Source organism: Eleginops maclovinus, chromosome 20 (assembly GCF_036324505.1).
Source record: "Eleginops maclovinus isolate JMC-PN-2008 ecotype Puerto Natales chromosome 20, JC_Emac_rtc_rv5, whole genome shotgun sequence".
Lineage (NCBI taxonomy): Eukaryota > Metazoa > Chordata > Actinopteri > Perciformes > Eleginopidae > Eleginops > Eleginops maclovinus.
This window is the reverse complement of record NC_086368.1, coordinates 24498180-24520310: the sequence shown is the minus strand read 5'-3', so window position 1 is coordinate 24520310 and position 22131 is coordinate 24498180. Positions and strand designations below refer to the sequence as shown.

The following is a 22131-nucleotide window of genomic DNA, read 5'->3' as shown; positions in this document are numbered from 1 at the left end:
TGTGCTTGTATGTCCTGCATTCTACCTGTGGTTTTAGAATGACATGTTACTGTTCTCTTTGATCCTAGCTCTATATTCTTGTCTTTCCCTCTTTCTTCTAAATTAATGTTTGCGATGGGTTTTGTTTTTAGGATGTCTATTATCATCTGGCCGGGGACAACAGCTGAAAATTAGCCATGTTGGCCCCATTTACTGTTTTCGTTACATTTAATTAGTAATAAACTAAAACAATAAGAATATACACAGAGCAACCCAACAATATCACTATTTCCAATGATGTTTACTCATAACTTGGATCAGTAGCAGCATTTTGCAATGCATCACCTTTGAACTACCTTTCACCCGCATACAAAAACTGTCTTCAGGTGGAACTTATTTATTCAAACATTCATGTATTGTTTTCATAACATCACAATGGTAAAAAGAAAAAGCAACATCAAAATTACACCAACAAAGAAAAATATTCAAAAAATAAAGAGAAAGTCTTCGATGCGTACAAAATGTTACTGATCAAATTAGCATTCTGCTGTACATAACATTAAAACTAATACAGAAATATCTCTACTGAATTCACACACACCTGCAGTAAACTGTATCACACATCACCAGAAACACAGCTGTTCACTGTCACAGTTCACAAAGACTCTTCCTCCTACATTTTCCTGGATAAAAACAAGACGCAGAGTTTCTTCCTTTATCCATCCAGTAGCTTTAGGATGCTCTCCCTCTCCTTCAGGGCCTTCCCGGCCTGGTCCTTCTCCTTCTTGGTTGGAGTGCGTTTCTTTTGTCTAGCTGCCATGATACGTCGAAATCCATCCATCACCTCGTTGTCAGACACCCTGACTCTCTGCCTCAGCTCCTGCTTGCGCATTTCCTCTTTCGCCAACCTGTGAAGCAGCAAAATTACAAAAAAGTTAATATAATCAGCTGATCAGACTTTGCTTAATGCTACATGAATCTTCCAGTTTCCAATTGAAACCCAACACAAAATCTTACCAATTAAGAATACCCAAGAGTGATACTGATGAATTTGACAGGGAAATCAAAAACATTAAGAGGAGCCAAATTTTATCTGACACAGATGTGGACACCAACACACATGCCCTTATGTCAACAATCCAAAATATATCAAAGCTATTCCTCAGGAAAAGGTAAAATGTAAGGCCAATAATAAACACACCCTCCCCTGGATTAATAGTGACATATGGAAAGTAATGAAGGTAGAGATAATGCTCTAAGGCACTCTCTTAAATCAACATTAGTGACCGACAGGCATATATTTATATCCGTAAGAAACAGTTACAAAGGAAATCAGAGCAGCTAAATCAAATTTCTTCTTTGATTCATGAATCCAAGGGAAATCATAAACAGATCTGGGACTGTCTGCATAACCCAACAGGTAAAGCGCATAAAATACCAAAGCAGCTGGAGATCACTGTCAATGGAACTTTATGTAAGGGACCAGCGGAAATAGCGGCTATTTTTAATAACCACTTTGTTAATTCTGTGAGGCTGACTATACACAGTCCCCAAACTGGTCATATATACTCAATACCTATTGATACCACACAGCCAGTCTTCTCCCTGACAGAGACTTCTGAATCCAAAGTTATTTCTATAATTACTTCTTTTAAAAAATCCAAATCAAAAGACATTTTTGGACTGGATGCCAACACTGTATCACACTGTGAACCTAAGGTCTTTGTGTCTGGGGAGGTCATTCGAACAGATTCACATTTTAAATATCTAGGTATTATCCTTGACACTACTCTATCCTTCAAAAACCAAGTGAGAAAGGTAATCCAAATAACTAAATACAATCTAGCAAACTTCAGATATATAAGGAACTGTTTGACAACACCTATAGCAAAACTCTATACAACTGCCATGATCATTCCCCACCTCACCTACTGTATGACCAGCTGGACCCAGGTGTATAGCACAACATTAAAACCTATCCTATCACTTCACAAACAAGCTCTCAAAGTTTTGGACAGAAAATCTAAGCTGTACCACCATTGCAAAATCCTGGACAAACATAACCTGCTCAGCTGGGAAAATCTTTTAAGACACATTGATGCATGTGTCATTTTTCAGATGATAAATGGCAAGGCTCCCTCACCACACTTTTATAACAGCAGAACAACTCAAACAGCAGAACCACAAGGTCTACCCTAAGAGGGGATTGTGTAGTCCCTCTTAGGTCCAGTTCCTTTGGAAAACTGTGCTTCTCTGTGAGGGCTTCCCAACTTTGGAACACAATACCAATACAGATAAGGAATAGCACCTCCTATCACACATTTAACCACTCTTTTAAGAACTGGCTTTTAAGCAATCAAAAATGTGAACACTTTTAACTGCATAGTATGATAGTATTGAATCTGTTTGCATGTTTGTCTGTTCCTATTTATTGTTATGTTGTCGTATGTTGCCGTGTGTAGTTTGTTTTTTAATTATGTTTTTATTTCTCTTGTCTTTTTGTGGTTGTTCGAACATCTTGCCAAAGGACTACAGTTGAAAATTAGCCTGCTGGCTAACACTGGCACGTTTACAGAAATGTTGATCAATGTGCACTGTCCTTTAAATAAATAAATGAAATGAATATTGTTGCCCCTGTCCTCACCGGAGCAGCTCCTGCTTGCGGGACCTGTTGTGAGCAGTGAGGGCTTTGAGTTCGGCTTGTCTCTTCTGCAGCTCTGCCAGCACCTCGTCCTCAGAGTCTCCTCCCGGACCGGGACGCTCCTCAGAGTCCAGCAGACCCTGAGCCACCAGCTCCTCTTTGATCCGGGCCTCCAGGGAGCGAGTGTGAGGAACACTGGACGGGAGGGAGAAACACCAAAGATATGAGATATGTGTCAAAGAGTGAAGTAAAATGCTTAGGATATAAAGGTGGAATAGCTGGATGGAAAACTGACTGATGAAGAATTGAAAGCAGCTTGAGCTGATATTCATAATAAGTCTATAAATTATTTAAATACCTAAAGGCTTTTCCTTGGCTCCGAGGAGAAGTCCCAGCGCCGTCATTAGCATCCTTCCCTGAAATGTCAGGTATGGGGGAATCCTCCATGGGGGATATAATGTTTTCCTGAAAATATTACAGAAAGAAATTCTTACGATATAATAAAAACACAAATATTTCAGTTGCCACATCTCTCTCATAAGACAATTGTACTTTTAAAAGCCACTATGCATTATTTTATGTTTTATCAGTTAAAATGCTTGACCACAGCATACTGACCTCTACGAGTGCCTGGAGCAGACGCTGTGTGAGAGGACCGAAGGGACACCCGTCTTCTGGAGAGTCATGTTGGGACTCAGACTTTTTCAACAGGGACTCCACATCTACAGCAGTTGAACATGAAGGTGAGTATTTAGATGATTGTGCAGTGGTGTAATATCAAGGCACACTGGCCCATGTGAAGTAATCTAAGGCAAAGGATGTCCTCCCCCACCTTTAGCATCAAGCTCAGATAGCGGTCCTCCCATGAGGCTCTTTTTCTTGTCATTGGCTCGTGCTCCTTCCCTCTGCTCCTCCAGCAGATCTTCCTGAGCCCACCGCTGAGAGTAGTGTTTCCCCAGTGCTGGGATCTACAGTGAACATATACATTTTACTAAACAACATAAAAATCATCCAGAATGTTGGCCATGCCTTGAGTAAATATCAGTATAACATGACAACAGGTAGCTGGCTTTAGTCTTACTTTAAAATACTCCGCCTCATCCTCTGGGGGTTTCAGCAGCTCTTCCAGCAATCGTATCTCTTCATTAGTGATGTCAGCACAATATGGCTCGACTGACGCCCAAAATCTGAAATTTCAAAAGAAACATTTCAAGCACCTTGCCAGAACAAAACATATTCACACTACCCTAATCATAACTACAGCACAATTATGTTAGAACAGCCTAATAAGATGAATAAAGTCTGATAATGACCTGAGGACCAAAGAGTAAGTAGAGATTTTACAATAATTGTTACTGACCTGTTGGGTGCATCATTTTTGGGCGTGCGGGGAATATCTTGTGGATCATCAGTAAATTCATACTCTTGGGCTTTGGCCTGCAGATTTTTGGATTTGGGTCGACCAGGACCTGGACCCGGAGCGTGACCGCCTTTGCCGTCCAACTTCTGCCTCTTTGGTTTGTGGCGAGAAGAGGTGGCAGGGTCCGGGTCTTTTCCCTGCTTCAGAAACCGCTTGTCTCCCTTCTTGTCCTGCCAGTCTGTGAGGATCTGAGAGGAAACACAGAGGAGAAGGAGAGACACAATGTGGCATGTTAGGTGTCTTTATTTGGGATACACACAGACTACTGATTTGGGATGAAAGGGGATTTCCAATCTCCTACCCAGAGTTGGGAAAAGTACTTTGATTTGTTACTGAAGTAAATGTAGCAATACTACATTTAAGACAAGTTCAATAATCTTAAAGTACAAAAGTATCGGAATCAAAATATACTTAAAGTACCAAAAGTAAAAGTACTAATTAATGGCCCATTTCAGAATCGTAAATATATTGAGTCTCTGCGATACTCTTATGATTACTGATGTGTTTTTATCACAGCTGGTAAAGGTGGATTTAATTTGAATAACATTTTATACTGCTGCTGGATTTCTAAACGTAGAAATATATATCAAAGTTAATTTAATAAATTATTTATATTTTAAATGAGCTAATAATCTAAACTTAAATAGTAACTAATAACTTAAAAGTACAATATTAGCTTCTGAAATGTTGTATAGTATAAGTATAAAGTAGCATACAATTATCTCGTAATTGTATTTAAGTACAGTACTTGAGTAAATGTAGTTACTTTACACCACTGCTCCTCTTACCTGTCTCTGCTCCTCCAGGGCTCGCAGGCGGCGGTTAGCTGAGGACAGCAGGGTCTCCAGCTCCAGCTGGAGGGTGTCCAGCTCCTCGATGCCGATGCCATCGTCTTCTGACCGGCCAAGCACAGCAGTGTATCGGGGGCACACCTTGACATGCTCCACGGGTTTAAAGTCGTAGTATTTCAGTGGGGGACAGTCCTTCAGCTCACTCATGATGCTCCTGTGAGAGCTGGCAGTGTCTCCAGTAACTGATACAAGAAGATGGGTAGTCAGTGTGAGGGTGTGTGAGTGTATAATCATAATAGAAATAGAAGAAGAGAAGACATGCACGTTATAGTACAGTTGTGATGCTGTTGGTCTATCTATAATCAAACACACGCATGAAACACACTCACGCACGCACACACACAAATGCACGTACACGCAGGTCTGCATCACGGGGCGCGAGCTCGCTGGGCCCAACTTACTCTTACATTTGAATAACGGTCGCTATGATTGATCATTTTTGTACAAACACATTCATCGTGACTTACTTTTAATATTACAAGTCATACAGGGAACTAACCCAGAACATATATGTATATATTTGAATGTATAAGAGCAGCGATATTTACCGTCAGTGGATGGCGTCCATGATGGGAGAAACCATTGCAACTAGAGGAGGGATGTGAAGTACATTCAAATAAAGGTATATCTTATTATTGATTTACGAACGATTGTAAGAACAAACAAAAATCTAATCGTTGCTGAAATACTTATATATATATGTATAGATACATAAATCAGAACAAATATGAAGAATTGTGATGTGGTTGTATGTGTGCTAAATGCCAGAATGGTAGCACCGGGACAAACCATTTTCTGTCACGGTGCATAAAATCACGGTCACAGCTAAACACATAACAGTACAATTTAACTAGGTAGTATATGGGTTAAAACGCTGTATTTTACGTATTTTATTTAATAAGAACATGTTACAATAAGTCTGATAATTTCTGAACCGACGGTAGCTGAGAAATGTGTCCTGTTAATAGCCCGGAATGGACTCATCGTAGGGTGTTGCTCGTTTTATTGAAAACTATCTCTGCCCGGGCGGAGTGATAGGTGCAGTCAGCAGCATTTCTGGTCTGTGGAAAAATCACACGTGAAAAACCAGCGCACTTTATGTGAACCAGACGATGTAGGATTTACGGAAGAGGAGTCCCAGGCGTGGCTGAGGAACTTCCGTCTTTTACATCAGAAAAATGGTAAGTCTATTGCTCTAAATGTATCTTTATATTCCTGTATTTAACATTTTTTCAGATTACTGTGGTAAGACTAAAGGTGAGATTAGCTTCGTGTTTCTCTTGGAGGGGTTTTATGGTGGGCTTCGGTGAAATGAGAGGACGGGCATCCTTGATACGGTTTGCAGAAACTAAAGTGAGCGAGCTGAGCTGTCTTTCCTCTCGGCCCCTTTTCTCCTTTACTACTAGCTGTCATGAATAAATATCTGTCATTAGACTGTTGATACGTTGTGTATATGTTTGGCATAGGCAGAATGTTGTATATGGACGTAAATCATTTAGATTTGCCACAATATCTCATTCAGTAACGTTAATGCAAGCGAATGTATTTACGTTTTAATGACCCTCACATTCATGCAAACAACTTTCATCAGCTTGATATTGATTATTATCATGTTTTCTATCTAAAATGATTGTTGTATGTCCAAAATGTAAAGAAGAATGCATGTGTGTTGTAAATGACTAAATCCCTGCATACAGCTATTTTTGCTTCCTGCTCAAACATGACCTCTCAGTCCGGTTGAGTCACCCACATTATACTGGGAGGTTTCGTTTGATAGTTTAGCCTGATCTTAATAACAAAAGCACCATCCAGCAAGATCTTGTTTGTAGTGACCTTTTATTTCTCCTCAGACAGCGACTCTGCGCCCCTACCTAAACGCTGTGAGGGCCACTCTGCAGGCGGCCCTCTGTCTGGAGAACTTCTCCTCTCAGGTGGTGGAGCGTCACAACAAGCCAGAGGTGGAAGTCCGGTAGGTTTGATGGAATGTGATTGTAGTTTGCAGCCCTACTGCTTGTCCCAATGCATTGCAGTTTCTTTGACCTTAGGCTGTTTTGCAGATCTTCTACAGCTGTCAAACAAGTTTGGACTTGTGCAAACTTGCAAAGAAAATCTAGGAAGGGAAAAAATGACACAAGCGTGGGCAAAGCTGTAAAATTGGCCAGCAGGGACTTGCTGCAACTTTTGTTAACATATCTTTTAAAATCAATGTAAAGATTAAGGGATTTTCAACAGGACACATTTTTGGCTTATTTGAAAGGCCATGTAGGTTCCAGACCTGGTCTTATATGTAACAGCTGGATTGTGCTGTGTTTACAGGAGCAGTAAGGAGTTGCTACTTCAGCCTGTGGTGATCAGCCGTAATGACAAGGAGAGGGTTTTCATCGAGGGATCCATCAACTCTGTCAGAGTCAGCATTGCTGTCAAGCAGGTGATTTAAAAACAGCAGCATTTTCACTCTTTTTGTCTGAGGGCTGCACACGTTTCCTTATTTTATTAGACGGTCTAGCATGCATTAATAAAAAACTTTCTTCCCTGCAGGCTGATGAGATCGAGAAGATCCTTTGCCACAAGTTCATGCGCTTCATGATGATGAGGGCAGAGAACTTCTTCATTCTGAGGAGGAAACCAGTAGAGGTAAGAAAAAATGACAGAATTAACGATAGCCAATGAACAAAGGGGAATAAATATACAGGAAGAATAAAACTAAAAGAGGAACAATGTGAACCGCTTCAACGTCAAAAGGCAGCTCATGCACTGATTTCTTAGAATCAATATACCAACTTACCCGTCACCTTAATATTTACAATGTGTTTCGCAATGATTATAATTACACAAGGGACATTTGAGGTGCAAAGCAGTTTCTCTCTGACCTGCTTCTTTTTCATTTCCTCCCTTGCACTGTGATTTCAGGGATATGATATTAGCTTCTTGATTACCAACTTCCACACGGAGCAGATGTACAAACACAAGCTGGTGGACTTTGTCATCCACTTCATGGAGGAGATCGACAAAGAGATCAGCGAGATGAAACTGTCCGTTAATGCCAGGGCTCGTATCGTTGCTGAGGAATTCCTCAAAAATGTAAGAATGTCTTTTTTGATCTGTTGCTAAACTTTGGATTATTTGTTTTACTCACTTGCATGTAACAGATGGACACACAGAGGTAAATTGTGTTTAAATGTTTAGAAATGCTAACATGGAGATGATTTGACTCCACAGTTCTGATCAGTGTCGATCCCACACAAGCCCGTGAGAACGCTCCAAAGGGCCAATCAGCAAACGAGTGGAGAAAACAGCCAATCAGCGAGGAGATGAGAGAACGTGACCACCCGGCGACGATGACACCCTTTGCACCCGTCTCAAGTATTTCGCTGTACTCATGAATATCAATGACTGTATATAATGAACTATTTACCAGTTTCATTTTCAGCCACTTAGAACAAATCCCCAAACAAAGGCGGGTCCTTAAAGTATTAATCCAGTTGATAGTCATGAGTACAGGGGCACTGAGGACGCGCTGTTGCAAATAAAAACGGCCATGTTTTTTTGTATTTTGTGTATGACTCTGCGTGTTCACCGTCACTGTTGTTTCAAATTTGTCTCCAAAATGTCTCTGGTCAGGAAAGAGTGGCGTTTAGTCGCAGACACAGAGAAAGAGCTGTCTGTAGAGAAGCCACTAAAACACATGTATGAAAATAATGAGAGATAATAAAGCCAGTTGTTTATACCTTTCTGTGACCATTACTGATGTTTGTGTTTCAGGGCAAGCATTTTTGCTGTTACTGTACCTAAAAACAGATTTGTTCTGCTTCTGAGGAAGTTGTTTTTAGTTAGCACTTCAACCACAGATCACCTTAGTCAGTGTTTTATTTCAGCTGAGGAAGTGGAAGTTATTCAGAAGACTGTGCAAAAGCATATTTAGTAGTTGTTCAGCAGTGACGTAATGCAAATGATTTCACTTAAGATTTTAGATGTGGCAGTTTCAAAATTAAAGTAAATACTTTCTTAATGTAACTTTTATTTCCACAGCAATTTGATATACGCAGTCTCGCTATATTGCCACACACCCCCTGCTACACAAGGCATGTACTGCGCTCACCTAATAACAGATTTGAGCCAAGGAACTCAATCAGAATCAGAATCGGTTTTATTACCAAGTAGGTCTACACATACAAGGAATTTGCTTTGGTATATTAATGGCTTTATTTTGATTTATGAATATGGCAAATATACTTATTTAGACTTATCCATTACATGTCAAAGTCCTGATTTCAACTTACTACTTAAGTAAAACTGTTGGCAACAAAATGTAGTTAAATTACCAAAAATATACAAGAAATTCTGCATAATTCTTCACAATGACCCATTTCAAAATACAGAACAAATATCAGCTAAATGTAAAAAAAATCGAGGAACTAAATTGTGAATATGTCTTTATTATTTATTATAGCACACTGAATACTACTAGTTGGCAGGACAAGAAACAAAGTTGAATATTTCAACTATTCATCTGAAAGTACAGGCAGATTATTAGCGATTGAAAATGATCATCAGTGCAGCCCTAATAAATAGTGAAACCCGTAATGATAGAGGGGACAACGTGTCGGTTTATAAAAATAACACATTTACAAGTCATGAGATATAAAGCTCTGAGCTAATGTTGCATTTTCAATATCATTTAATTGAAATATAATTAACCATCTGTATACAATGTTAGGTTTGTGTTTACCATGACACTGATAACCATCATTCATTTCTTCATTCAGTCACCACAGAATCAAAAGCTTCGTAGTGATGCGTTTAGGTTTTCAACCTTTGAATTGCACGACACAACTGCAGACACACAACATTAAACAAGGATTGCAGCATGTTTAGCTGAACATCATTAGATAAAACAACAGGAATAATACTTCACCCTTCAGTTTTAATGATACTGCTGCACAATATCAACGAATACAGCAACAACAAATCCGTGTTTGATAAATAACGTATATTAGATCAAGAGTGCCACACTTTGTAGCTTGCAAGTAAGAACACTGAGGCTCAAAGACAAAATATATTCAGGTTAAGCTTTGTCTAATAAAAATAGAAGGGTTACAGTGTGTGTGGCAGTGGGGTCATCAATAAGGGCAGGTTTTGCTCGATGGAGAAGTGAAGCGACCACCAGAAAAGGCAGGGGAGGTCTCTGTCAGAGGTGAGAGGGGACGGTGAGTAGGGCGTCTCGAGTCGAACGATGGATGTTCACATTCTGGAGAGAGAGGAAGAACTCAGTTTTAGAAGCCTTTTGAATAAACTGGGCTCTGATTTCAGACAGAGGGTGGAAAGAGCTGCTGCAGCACAGACAGAAAAGCATTATAGGGCTCCTTTAATAGTTACATGGAGGGCCATCATGGATGGTTAACTGTTGTGCCCTCGCCCCCCGCCTCCAACTACAAAATGTCATTCAGGGAGACATGTACTAACCAGGAAGAGACTCATCATGACCACAAAGAATCATAAAAAGAGATGTTTAACTACAAATAGACATTATAAAACAGAAAGAGGCTAAATAAGTAACTTGGTTTGATGGGTCCTTTAAATAACTGTGGAGCTCATTGTCTCATAATCTGCACAGCTGTATAACCTGTTGTTTTTGCAAATATAATAACCTCTTTTGGTGGATGTACTGTAGTCTCTATTTCATAAATTGGGCCAGTCATGATTTGGCCTCCTTAAAAATGTACTGTATTTTCCAGTTCTTTTATGAAAGTGCAGAGCAGTAGACCTGCTTCATATTTAACAGATGCTGAAATCAACATGGTGGCAGCACTTTATATTAAAACACTACTTTTTCATGATGCGTTTATTTGACTCACATTGTGCACACAATCGGGTCTTGACATTGCAACATCATCTCTTATTTCGTAGAACGGATTAATCCTTCAACCAAAGAGCCAGTATCACTAGCTTTAGTTATGAGCATTTTGTTATCACTCTGAATAGAGGCAGAATAAATGTGTGACACAGTGAGGGTTTTGTTCAGGCTGATGAATGGCAGTGAAGTCTTTGCATATGAATGAATGGAAATCTGAGTCTTCAGTTTGCAGAGTAAGCAGGAAGGGCGTTGAACCGAACCTCTGAAGATAGCACGAATAGGAAGGAAGTAATCAGCGTCTTTTGATATCTAGCAGTACGAGTAACAAAATGACCATTTTCCAAAATGAATCACACAAAGAGGGGGTAAGAAAACATGAAATTATAGCGGAGTTTATTTAGAAACAAACACAAGTATCTCCTCTAATGTCCGATCACAGAGATGAATATACTGCAAGAACCTTCACATAGTTACAATAAAACACATAGTGTGTCTGCACTTCATTAGATAATGTTAGACATCCTAAAGACAAACTGGTAATGAGGCCATTTCATCAGGAAACACCGAGTAAAATACGTGCAAAATATATATATATTTTTTAAAGGCACAAATGTTTGCAAACACCGACTAACAGAAAAACATGGTTGCCAAAAGTTAACATCGCAGAAATCTGTTAAACAGACAAGATCAATGAGAAACCAAACATCACTAAACACTACTTCAACAAAAAGAGGTGCTACAGATTCATTGCTTCACAGTTGGTAAAACGACATTAGTTTAAAAAGAAAAATTCATCTGCTTTCCATTCACTCTCCAAAAATGGGAGAATGGGCTCGAGACACAGGATACGTGTATTAGGATTAATGATCAAAATTAGAAAACTGGATTCCAGTTAATTACCACCACCACCACCACCACCATGTCTTACAGTGTAAGTGGAAGGAAGAGCAAACAGGGGTTCAATGAAATAGTGTGGGGTGGGGGGGAAGCGTTTGTGCGTCTGTAGGTAACAGTGTGCGTATTAGAGGGCTTAAAGTGGGATGGAGGGGTAGGGGGGGGCACTGCCTCATTGGTGAGCTGGCACCGTTAGCAAAGCCTCCTCTGACATCCGCGACACTTTTACGTTCTGTTTGACAAACACAAAGAGGGGAAGTGTCAAAACACATGGGGGACATCACTGCACAGACAGGGCCAAGAGGCTTTTTGGGTACTGGAAAATCATCTGAAAATCCCAAACTCCGCCTGTAAATGTGTATTGATTTTCCTCGCATAACTTTACCCATAAAAGTACATACATTTCCGTTCATAACATTTTCCATTAAAGCCAACATTTACAATTAGTTTAAACAAGTACTTTCATCGTAGCTTTTTAGCACTGAACCCTGGAAGAAACGGTCACATGACCCACTAGGAGGCATATTTATTTAAAGGGTGTGAGGGGGGAAATGTGTAGCCTTTATTTAATTTACAGGAATGGTTGCAAAAACCATGCAGCGTATAAACATCAGATTTAAAAACAAAAAAGAGGAAATGCCACTAAATATATCTTTGGAGTTTTTATTAAGATTACCAAAGTGATGCAGAGACTAAACCATGGTTACAAAAAGCAACACCAATTTCTGTTTCTGCCGGAGAGAGGGGAGTTCATCCCAAAGCTAGCTGCTGTATTTACACCCTACACCTTAATGAAGAGTGTGTAGGGATTGGGCCTTTGTCTTCTTACTTTGTGTGTGTTTCTGTGTGTGTGTGTTGTTATACCCACCTCTGGTCGTTCTCTGTGTGTGTTGACTGCTTCCACGTTTAAGCTGATGGACTCCACCTTACAGCCTGCAGAGTATACAGACAACACATTCATCTGATTAACTCAGGCAGCAGGAGAGGGATTTTTTTTATTCCTGTTTCTCAGAGACATTTGTGTGAATTAAGATGCCAACAGGAGAGCGGTCCTACCGTAGGCCATGGGCGTCAGCTTCAGCACGGTGTGCAGCGGGCACTTCAGGTAGGGCAGCTCCTCTGAGGGGAGAGAGACACACGAGTTCATGACACTACACCAATGATCTGTCATGTTGGTGTTTTTTCCAGCAAGGACAACGAGTGGTAAGAGAAAGATATTAAGTTAACAATTAAGTTTCTTAATCTACTAATATTAAACCAAACATTGAATGTGAATTAATTTTCTTCCAAGTTTCTTAATCTACCCAAGCTTAATGATTTGCTACATTTCCCACGGTGCTGTTCTTTTTTGTTTTGTTTTGTGTGACGTTGAAGCACTGACCTGCCGTCTTGTCCAGAAAGTAGGCCAGCAGGCAGCGCATGACGGCCTGGTGACAGACGACCAGAACGTTCTCCTGGCGCTCCAGTTCCATGATGACCGGCTCCAACCGCTGCACCAGGTCCTCGTAGGACTGAAGCACAAGAGAGAAAGGAAAATCAAAGCACGATTTTATACGAGGATCGCCATTATAAGCTATAGAACGCTCTAGCCACATTATGTTTATGAAAGGGCACATTAAAACCTGTACAGTTGAAGTTAAATGATTAAATACAACAGAGAAAGAGCTGTAAATCGGTTAATCAAACACATTCTGCTAAATATTTAATCTCGGTTAAACAGATAGACATTTAAGCGTGTGGAAAAATCAATACGGGCCGTCTAGACCAGGTCTAGCTTTAACAGGATTCCCCGAAGCCTCACTGCAGCACCAGCAGCCGCCTAATGACGCACTCATCTTCCTGTGTTACATTAATAGAGTGGTAATGGGATGGACTGAAAACGAGAACAGACTGGCGGGCATTCAGACACATAGACAGTAAACAACCACACACACACACACACACACACACGAGGTCTTTGTTTACTGTAATCCAAATCAGTTGAAAAGGCTGGAGGTGCGGCTCATTAGCAGACAGCGATTGGACAGTAGTCATCTGGAAGCACTTTAATTGTTTTTGTGGTTATGTGTAAGTTTCTTTGAGTGTGTTATTATAAAATCACAAAGGAGGACCGACTGAGATTCCAAGATTCAAACAGAGGCACACTGTCTACAAGCTACTGCAACGTTTTACAAAAAGTAGGGATCCTATCAAATTGCTGAAAGCTTGATCATACCATACTTTAATCACGGGTATAAACAATCTTTTGGGTGCCGTCATTATTGTGCCACCATTTGTCAACTAATCTTGTAATTGTTCGACATGAAAACTGATTGCCCATTAGTTAAAAAACTGATGTGAACACATTTTTAGGCTGATAAAACAACATCATTAAAGACGTTATCTTGGACTTTGAGAAACTGCTATGGGAAATTGAAATGATTGTTTTACAGACCAATGATGAATTGCCCTAACAAAAACGGTTTGTTCTTCATTTTAAAACATCAACAGAAGCCCTAACAGACACAACACACACCTCCCATTATTAGAGAACACATAGCAACACTGGATATTATCCACTGACCTCTCCTTTGGGGTACCGATAGCGGTATTTGTCCTGGTCCCTCAGAGCAAACTCCAGAGGAAAGTGATCCTGGATCTCCTCGTACATCATCTCCTCACACTCGCCCTACAATGACATCACAGACACACACTCACAGATTAAACTTAATTTGCACATCACACGTCAGCAAACACTGGTCCAGTATAAACTACTCACTGCATCGATCTCGTTCAGGACCTTCCACTGCTCATAGGGCACGTTGAGAGCCTCGGCCGTCTGGATGGTCCTCTTCATCTGACTGGTCCACACCTTCAGGTCGCTGATGCCCTGCGTCTCGAGGAACTGGCTCAGCTTCTTCCCAAACTGCATAATATTGCATCATATTAAATTATCTAGTCAAGTGATTCGAAGCTAAAGAAATATCTCTAATTGAAGAAGTTTGATGTACCGCTTTTCCGCTCGCTGTGAGGCCCGAGTCTCCTCCGATTCTCCCTTTGATGTTCAGCTCGCTCTCCCCGTGGCGGCACAGGTAGATGGAGCGCGGCGTGATGTGGATGTTCATGAGGTAGTAGACGATCCGGCTCTGGATGTGGTCCAACACCCGGTTGACCATGTACCGCTGACCCACGTCCATGATTTTAATGTAGGAGAGGTCCCTGAGGGGGGAACACAGACACTTTAGGTTAATCGCTAAAGATTTTGCTGTTCAAATTGAGTGATTATTTTAAGGGAGAAAAAAGGGCAAAATTCTCTGATTCCAGCTTCTTAAATGTTAATAAGTTGTGGTTTCTTTTCCCTTCCATTCAAGTAAACGTAATGTCTTTGCGTTTAGGATCAAATTAGACATCTTAGGTTTGGGATACACTAAATTCTCACCATTTTAAAGACCAAACAGAAGCCGTAGCCCCTACAGAAGAACAGAGTAAACTTGAAAATTGCTAAAATGCTAAGCTAGTTCTTCCTATATTGCTTTCGAAAACACTCTCTCTACACCAGCTTCCCCTCACCTGTCCAGGACTTCATCTAGAGTCTCGTATGAGTTTTCATAACACTTGATCCTCTTCAGGAAATCTTCTACTGCTTCCTCCGTGTCACAGTTGGTGTAGTCCGGGCTACCTAGCTTCACTTGCTAAACAAAGACACAGGCAGAGGAGTGAGTACACCATGGACTGAAGCTCCTTTCCCTTTATGATAAAAAGAACAGATAAACTCATACACTTACCACTATGTTCTCCTGTATGACATCTGGGTCTTCACACACAGACTCCACAAAGAACACCTGAGAGAAGATGATGAGGAGAAAGAGGAACTTAGTGTGGATGTGAAATAAGGAAGTATGTCCTCCCCGAACTGTGATGCAACAATGTACCTTAAATCCATTCTGCTCTGCAAACTGGATGATGGTCTCCCTTCTTTCTCTGGTGGTGTTTGTTGCATCAAAAACCTGTTTAACGCAGACAGAACAAAAACAGAGGAGACTTTTAGCATTGCACTGTGTCGCAACCACACTTTTTTTCCCCCAAAACAGAATAAGACTTTTGACTTACCGCCACTTGGCCTCGTTCTTCTGTGAGATACTGTCGCACATCGTTCAACGCTGCTGAGGCACATTTTCTGCAAAGACCATAGATCAGAATCAGTCAATGAGTCGAATGTTTGGTTACTTAATTGTAACGTCAGGCTGAGGCCACGCTTACCGTCTGATCTTTAACCCTTCCTCGTTGTCTGGATGGAAGAACTCAAAGGACTTGTAGATCTTCACAAACTCTCTCCTGTACTGCCCCACATTGAACTCTATGGAAGAGATGGAGAGCATCCTTGTCTGAGCTTGTGACAAATACTGAATTCATAAACGTTATTCTCTAGAATTGAAGTTGTACCTCTTGTGGGAACTCCGATCCAGTTGAGATAGCGGGTCAGCTTCTTGGAGATATAAGTCTTCCCCCTGGCAGGAAGCCCCACTGTCACTATCAGCGTGGGGCAGTTGGTCATACATACTGGAAAGAAAATGGAGAAAGTTTAAGTCGTGTGCTAATCACATATAGCTCACATAATTGATCCAATCTCAGTATGAATGTGTAACGCCCCCCTTTCAAGCATATCAACTGATCTTTTTCACAGATGAAAATGTGCCTGCGTTGCTTTTAAATCTTTCCCTTTACTGTCTGGCCCTTTACATTATTCATGAGAGCCAATGTATATTTGTTGGCCCTTTTCGATGCGTGCAATCAAGAGTAATCTGCCGTGAAGTCACCTCCCATCACATCACAAGACAGGAGCAGAGGTCACGGTGGCACCAGGCTGAGCAGTTGTGTAACGCTGCACTGTAACCAATCCTGACATCTAGAGAGAGCCAACAATGTTTCCACATGCAGATGCAGTGTGTGCACAGATGACTGGGTCAGAGAGCGAGATTGCGTTTTAATCTGTGCAATTTCATATGCATTTTCTGGTAAAATAATGAACATGTTTTTAACATTTCCTGTCAGTTAAGGCACGGAAAATTACTTCGGAGGAGGGAATAACATTGTGGTGCATTACATACAATACCAAAAGCAACTTTCACAACTCGTAATCTACTTCTGACTCCACCCAAACAGACCATTTTAAAGTCAAATTGATTAAAAAATCCTGTGTCAGACCACCACAGTCACAGTGATGAAACGACGACTGTACAGAAAAGAAGCCAATGCTAGATCAAAATGCAACAGCAGCTCCACAGGGGGTAAATCATCCCTCACATGACTGACGGGATACAATTCCTGTTTACCAACAGCTAGTGCTTCGGCCTTGGCACACACTAACAAAGAGGTGAGCTCCCCCAGTGCCAGTTCTTTCTCCTCCATGCTAGCAGCCTTCATCATGTGAATCCTTACATAACTGTGTGAACCAGATGGCTGCAGTAACAGCAAGACATCAGAGGACTGAGGTGACGCGTTTACAACCAATGTGAGCTAACATCACACTCAGATATGCAGCGGTCGGAAGAGCTGCAGATTGGCATATTATAAAATATGTACACATGATGGAAAGCAGCACAGATTCTTCACTTATAAAAGTACTTATACCACACTGTAAAAATACTCAATTTAAATGAAAAGTACTGCATCAATAATGGTAGTTAGGTAAAAGTATTGAAGTACGATTAGGAAAATGTTATTCAAGTATTATGAGTAACAGTTCTCATGTCAGATAAAAACTAAACATTTTTTTATAGCAAAAGCAGCTAATCTTCACATTTAACTGAAATATTTTTGAACAAAAACCATCTTAATTCCATTAAAACCTTTTTGTTTACCCACTTTAAGGTTGCAGTTACTTCAATATAACGTTGGTTGGTTAAATCTAAATAAAATAATGACATTTTCGAAGTTTTTCCTAAGTATTGTGTGTCCAAATCTGAATTTATAAAACAAACAAGGAAATACATCTGTAAAATAAAGGCAGAGAAATACAAAATGTGCTTCCAAAATAGTAGAAGTATAAAGTAGTATAAAATGAAAATACTCAGGTAAACTACAACTACCTCAAATATGTACTTCAGTACATTACTTGGATGCTTTTCCATCATTGGATATGCTACATGCAGGTGGACCTATTTTGCATTAGTGGCGTACTTAGGCAACGTGCATTCAAATGGAAACAACACGCAAACAAATGAAACCTACGTTACTCATTCAACTGCCCAGCTGTTGTCAATAATGTAGATACTTAGACACCGAAGCTAACAGCTGACGCCACGTCTTCAATGAAGGCTCTTCATACGCACCCTTTCTTTGAGAAATGTGTTTTTCAGGAAGGCCATTTTTACACGGCATCCATATTTTCTTCAGGGGGTTTTGGGTGAGTTCCCGCGGATTTGACGGTGTTTTGTCCTCCATGCCGTGTTGAGGTGAGGTAGAGGTGGAGGCTGCCGCGGCGGGAACACGGGGCCTTTTCCCCGGATGCAGCTCTGAGTTTGACCGGTGTTTCATCCGCGCTGCTGTGTGGTGATGGAGATGATCCGACTTTCGTTCACCACTGCCGCGATCACGTGATCCGGACTGACAAACGTTCGGCCGTAATAACCGCAGTACGGGCGAAGCAGGTTTTCCGTTTTACCGTAAGGAAGGGGCGACAGAGTGCGCAGCGACATCACACACGTTGATTATTTTAGGCAGTGGTGTAAAGTAACTAAGTATTTACTCATGTACTGTACTTAATTACAATTTTGAGCTACATGTACTTTAGTATTTAAATGTGTTGCTACTTTTACTCCACTACATTTTAAAAATATCTTTAGTTCCTTCACAGATTTTGAGTAATAATGTGAACTATTAAAACACCTTCACCAGCTGTGATGAACACATTGATGCATCAATAATTATAATATTAAAACATAGGATAATTGTTTTCACAGCACAATTGCATGATGCATGGATGCAGCTCTTAAATGGCAGGTCATTAATCAGTGTTATGAGAGTGTGCCAGATACTGACAAAGTTATGGTACTTCAATAGAGACATTTTGAACAAATCACAGCAGGAAAGGCACAGCTGTAACTAATAACATGATAAAGGCTGTATGGAACTGAGGAATATTGGAAGTTCTTAGTTACAATTTCATGCCATAACAAAATGAATGCTTAGAAAAAGGTATTTTGTCTTATTGCAAGATAGTTATTCTACTATTTCTTCATTATTTCGTTGTTCTTATTATTCTAAGCTTCCTGTAGCAGCAGGAGCTAAACACAGTTGGTAAAGCAACCCATGGTCCACCCACAAAGGTGTGTCCACTGGTTATGTGGCCTTGTTTCACCTTTCTGATTATGAGCGTGTAATGTTTGTACTTGATTCATATTGCTCTTTGTCCCTTGCCTACCTGTTAAAGAGGAACAACAACACCACAGCCGTTGCTTCTTCAACACTCTTGTAAATGGAGAAGAGCAGTAGTGGTATACAGAGCAATGCTTTCCACACAATGTTGAAGTTGTACCATGTAAATGTAGATTTAAAAACATGTTTGTGGTGATCTTAGATCCCTTGTGACAATATAAATAATCTCCATTTCTGCTCATTGTACTGAACGTTTTCACAGATAAATCAGCAATCACTAGGAGATAAATGTTGAGAACATTTTATTCCTCTTTCTATTGAGGGCATTTAAGGTAATCCCAACAAGCAGGATCTGCCAGTGTCCTTTAGGTGGCAGCATTACTCTCCCTCTGTCTCTCTACGAGTGTTGACAGGCTTGTAAACTACCAGTGTAACAGAAACAACACCTGTAACGTAAAACAGCCATGCAACACAGTTCTATGAACGTCAGAGGATTTGTTTGAATGTGTTTCCAATATTTTCATTTATCTCAGGTAAACAGAGGGCCTTTCTAACGAATAAAAGAACTTCCTTGTCACAATGACCTATGAAATGATCATGGAGATAACCCACATGTCAACAAAATGATCATTATAAGCTTTATAAAGAGAGGACATTTTGCAGAGGTGTGTTTGTTAGATTGAATTAGACTTTGCTGGTGTTTCTCATATAATGGGTCACAACGATAATATCTGTTCATCTGTTTAATGTTCTGTATGGACTATCTGAGGCACTGAGTACATCAAGCTTTAGAGCAACACGCTCTGGGACCTAGATATGGCGAGATGGACGTTTATAATTAAATAGCTCTTACTCTCCTTCTCTCAAATCCCCTGGCTGCTAGTAGACTGTAATATATGTCAGGTCCATAGATAAATGGCACACTAACTCATGTTGGGGATAGATTTGTGGCTTTTCAGGTACATATCCAATGTTGTTATAGGGAAACTGAACTAACTGTGAAACAAACTTTGCATTAAAGTTGATCAGGCAACTGTGTTATTTAAAGTATCTTATCTTATCTGCATAAAGCTTGAAAAGTGTTTTTTACAACAGCAGCAGGCAGTAACTGATATGCACACTGTATTATAAATCACATAAAGGTTAAATGGGGTGTCTTGCATACTTTACATAGGGACACGAACAGGAAGCTGCTGTGTGTGAGCTCCTCCTCTTTCTCCCAGCAGCTGCCTGCATCTGTGATTGCAGCTAACAGTCTTTAGCCTTCTCTATACTGCACATAAGTCATTTCCTAATATAGTATGTTAAATACACTTGGCAGTCAACCAGCATCCATCGCACTGGGGGTGGGGGGATTTATATTCAGCTCAGAAACCAGCATTCAGAGCTCAGAAGACCGAAAAGCTATTGCGGGGTGAACTGTACAATCACAAAAACCACAAACACACAGCTAGGAAATTGCAAATCTGCAGCAGCATCTCCTTCGTTATCAGTAGAACCAAATAGAAACCTGGGAGATCGGTTAATGGTACGCGCATTAAGGCATTAGTAGGCTACGTGTTTTTTAAAATGTCGACAGCAACCTAAACCACATCCGCCTGACAGTTCACCATCCTCTGTGTCAACGCACAAACGAATGGGACTGGTAGCTAAAATAAAAGCAAAGACAGTCAGCTGTTGTTGTTGTTGTTGTTGTTGTTGTTGTTGTTGTTGTTGATATGTAGGGTAAAGGTGACAGCGCCGACCTACGACGGCACATCCGCTCTTGTTTACGTCTCGGAAGTGCTTAATGTCCCTCTCCGTGGCTATCATCCGGTTAAACATGCACGATTTAAACTCCCATAATGCACATGTCTGGTAGAAAATGTTCATAAGGATGTCTCTTACCGTCTCTCTCCGGTTTGTGTGTGAGTTTGGTGCCTGATGAGCCTCTCATCATGGGCGTCTGTCTGATGGAGTGCAGTGCTGCCCGTGTACGTGCGTCCGACTGCTGTGCAATACACTGATGCTGCTCACTGTACACACACACACCCTATATATGTCTGTGTGTGTGTTGGATCTGGGCTGGGAGGAAGCTTCCTCCAAAACTGGATGCAGACTGTACCTGCCCCTTACAGACACACACACACACACACACACACACACACACACACACACACACACACACACACACACACACACACACACACACACACACACACACACACACACACACACACTGTAGCTATACATCATGATGAATCGTATGTATGGGCTATTGCAGGTAACATAAAATGACTGTAGCTGGAAGAATTACACCGATCCTTTACTTAAGTGAAAAAAAGTACACATTCTGCGCATTTCATATAATAATTTACAATATAAACTACTGAAGATTTATCTGCTTAATGTACTTCAAAAGTAAAGATAGTAAGCAAATGTTATTATTGTAGAATATTATAATATATTATCCTGTTTTTCAATATCACATTTAATAGTATTTTAAACTTGAAGTTTGTTAATGCAGAGCCTAAGAGAGACTTGGTAAAATATGGGGTTTATTAGTACTACAGTACATCATGTCATTAAATATATCATGTGCTTTTATATATAACTGTAACGATATAGTGGAGTAAATAGTACTGGGAAGAAGTAAAGTGAAGTACAAGTATAAAGTAGCATTAAATGGAAATACTCAGTACAGTATTGTATAAATAATACTTAAGTGCAGATTACAGACTTGAGTAAATGTACTTAGTTACTTTCCACCATTTACGGTAACTTTTGATTATTTGATATAGCACGCACTCTTCAGGTTACCAAACACAGGAATTCAACAGGAAGAGTTTGGAAGTTTCCAGCAGCCACTTGCAGAACTTGTTTTGCTGCTGTTTCTAGAGGCTTTCATCTTTCCATAAACATTTGTATACCGTATGTTAAAATATGTTACAGCGAGCATCGCTATGGATTAAACAGACTTTAGGACTCAAATAAGCAGAAGTAAGAGACTCTTTGATTACAAATTCAAAGTCTTTACACATTAATTAGAGGTGATTCTCAGAAGTTGTTTTTCAATGTTGAATAGACATTTATTAGGGCAGGCATAAATAAACATTCAGAACATATCTTTGACACGTTTACGCAGAGGTGCTATGCC

The 22131-nt window shown here is 40.3% G+C and overlaps 3 protein-coding genes across 7 annotated transcripts; 1 reads left to right on the top strand and 2 right to left on the bottom strand.

Annotated features, from left to right (window-relative positions):
- Window positions 1–257: 257 nt before the first annotated feature.
- Window positions 258–5890, bottom strand: tada3l (transcriptional adaptor 3 (NGG1 homolog, yeast)-like). 3 transcript variants are annotated; one of them, XM_063910816.1, is made up of 10 exons: window positions 5804–5890; window positions 5440–5479; window positions 4829–5073; window positions 3981–4228; window positions 3702–3807; window positions 3453–3588; window positions 3239–3342; window positions 2979–3085; window positions 2624–2815; window positions 258–887 (listed from the first exon to the last, which is right to left on the bottom strand). In XM_063910816.1, exons 1-10 carry the CDS (start codon window positions 5873–5875, stop codon window positions 695–697), a joined length of 1443 nt encoding a protein of 480 aa, XP_063766886.1. In that variant the 5' UTR covers window positions 5876–5890; the 3' UTR covers window positions 258–694. The 3 variants fall into 3 exon arrangements, with proteins under 3 accessions (XP_063766886.1, XP_063766888.1, XP_063766887.1); XM_063910817.1 differs by having other exon boundaries at window positions 261–887; window positions 5681–5847; XM_063910818.1 differs by lacking the exons at window positions 5440–5479; window positions 5804–5890 and adding an exon at window positions 5359–5401 and having other exon boundaries at window positions 260–887.
- Window positions 5891–5919: 29 nt separating this feature from the next.
- LOC134882841 (actin-related protein 2/3 complex subunit 4-like) lies at window positions 5920–8622 on the top strand. Its single transcript, XM_063910819.1, has 6 exons — window positions 5920–6072; window positions 6742–6860; window positions 7208–7319; window positions 7430–7525; window positions 7802–7972; window positions 8111–8622. The coding sequence occupies exons 1-6, from the start codon at window positions 6070–6072 to the stop codon at window positions 8114–8116; spliced, it is 507 nt and encodes a 168-aa protein (XP_063766889.1). The 5' UTR covers window positions 5920–6069; the 3' UTR covers window positions 8117–8622.
- A 685-nt stretch (window positions 8623–9307) lies between these two features.
- LOC134882839 (6-phosphofructo-2-kinase/fructose-2,6-bisphosphatase 4-like) lies at window positions 9308–21098 on the bottom strand. 3 transcript variants are annotated; one of them, XM_063910814.1, is made up of 14 exons: window positions 17951–18303; window positions 16062–16178; window positions 15879–15975; window positions 15729–15795; window positions 15551–15625; window positions 15404–15460; window positions 15189–15310; window positions 14630–14837; window positions 14398–14544; window positions 14203–14307; window positions 13021–13150; window positions 12696–12758; window positions 12508–12572; window positions 9308–10139 (listed from the first exon to the last, which is right to left on the bottom strand). In XM_063910814.1, exons 1-14 carry the CDS (start codon window positions 18153–18155, stop codon window positions 10080–10082), a joined length of 1518 nt encoding a protein of 505 aa, XP_063766884.1. In that variant the 5' UTR covers window positions 18156–18303; the 3' UTR covers window positions 9308–10079. The 3 variants fall into 3 exon arrangements, with proteins under 3 accessions (XP_063766884.1, XP_063766885.1, XP_063766883.1); XM_063910815.1 differs by lacking the exons at window positions 9308–10139; window positions 17951–18303 and adding exons at window positions 11122–11871; window positions 20883–21098; XM_063910813.1 differs by lacking the exon at window positions 9308–10139 and adding an exon at window positions 11122–11871 and having other exon boundaries at window positions 17951–18290.
- Window positions 21099–22131: the final 1033 nt, after the last annotated feature.

Excerpts from the sequence above, each read along its gene's own strand:
- tada3l (XM_063910816.1), bottom strand. The coding sequence starts at position 5,875 with ATGAGTCCATTCCGGGCTATTAACAGGACACATTTCTCAGCTACCGTC. Across the intron at positions 5,480-5,803 it reads CAGAAATTATCAGACTTATT|TTGCAATGGTTTCTCCCATC; the intron begins GTAACATGTTCT and ends TCCCTCCTCTAG. Across the intron at positions 888-2,623 it reads CGCAAGCAGGAGCTGCTCCG|GTTGGCGAAAGAGGAAATGC; the intron begins GTGAGGACAGGG and ends GCTGCTTCACAG.
- LOC134882841 (XM_063910819.1), top strand. Across the intron at positions 6,861-7,207 it reads AAGCCAGAGGTGGAAGTCCG|GAGCAGTAAGGAGTTGCTAC; the intron begins GTAGGTTTGATG and ends CTGTGTTTACAG. Across the intron at positions 7,526-7,801 it reads TGAGGAGGAAACCAGTAGAG|GGATATGATATTAGCTTCTT; the intron begins GTAAGAAAAAAT and ends CTGTGATTTCAG.
- LOC134882839 (XM_063910814.1), bottom strand. The coding sequence starts at position 18,155 with ATGAAACACCGGTCAAACTCAGAGCTGCATCCGGGGAAAAGGCCCCGT. Across the intron at positions 15,796-15,878 it reads GAAGGGTTAAAGATCAGACG|AAAATGTGCCTCAGCAGCGT; the intron begins GTAAGCGTGGCC and ends TGGTCTTTGCAG. Across the intron at positions 15,626-15,728 it reads AAGAACGAGGCCAAGTGGCG|GTTTTTGATGCAACAAACAC; the intron begins GTAAGTCAAAAG and ends TGCGTTAAACAG.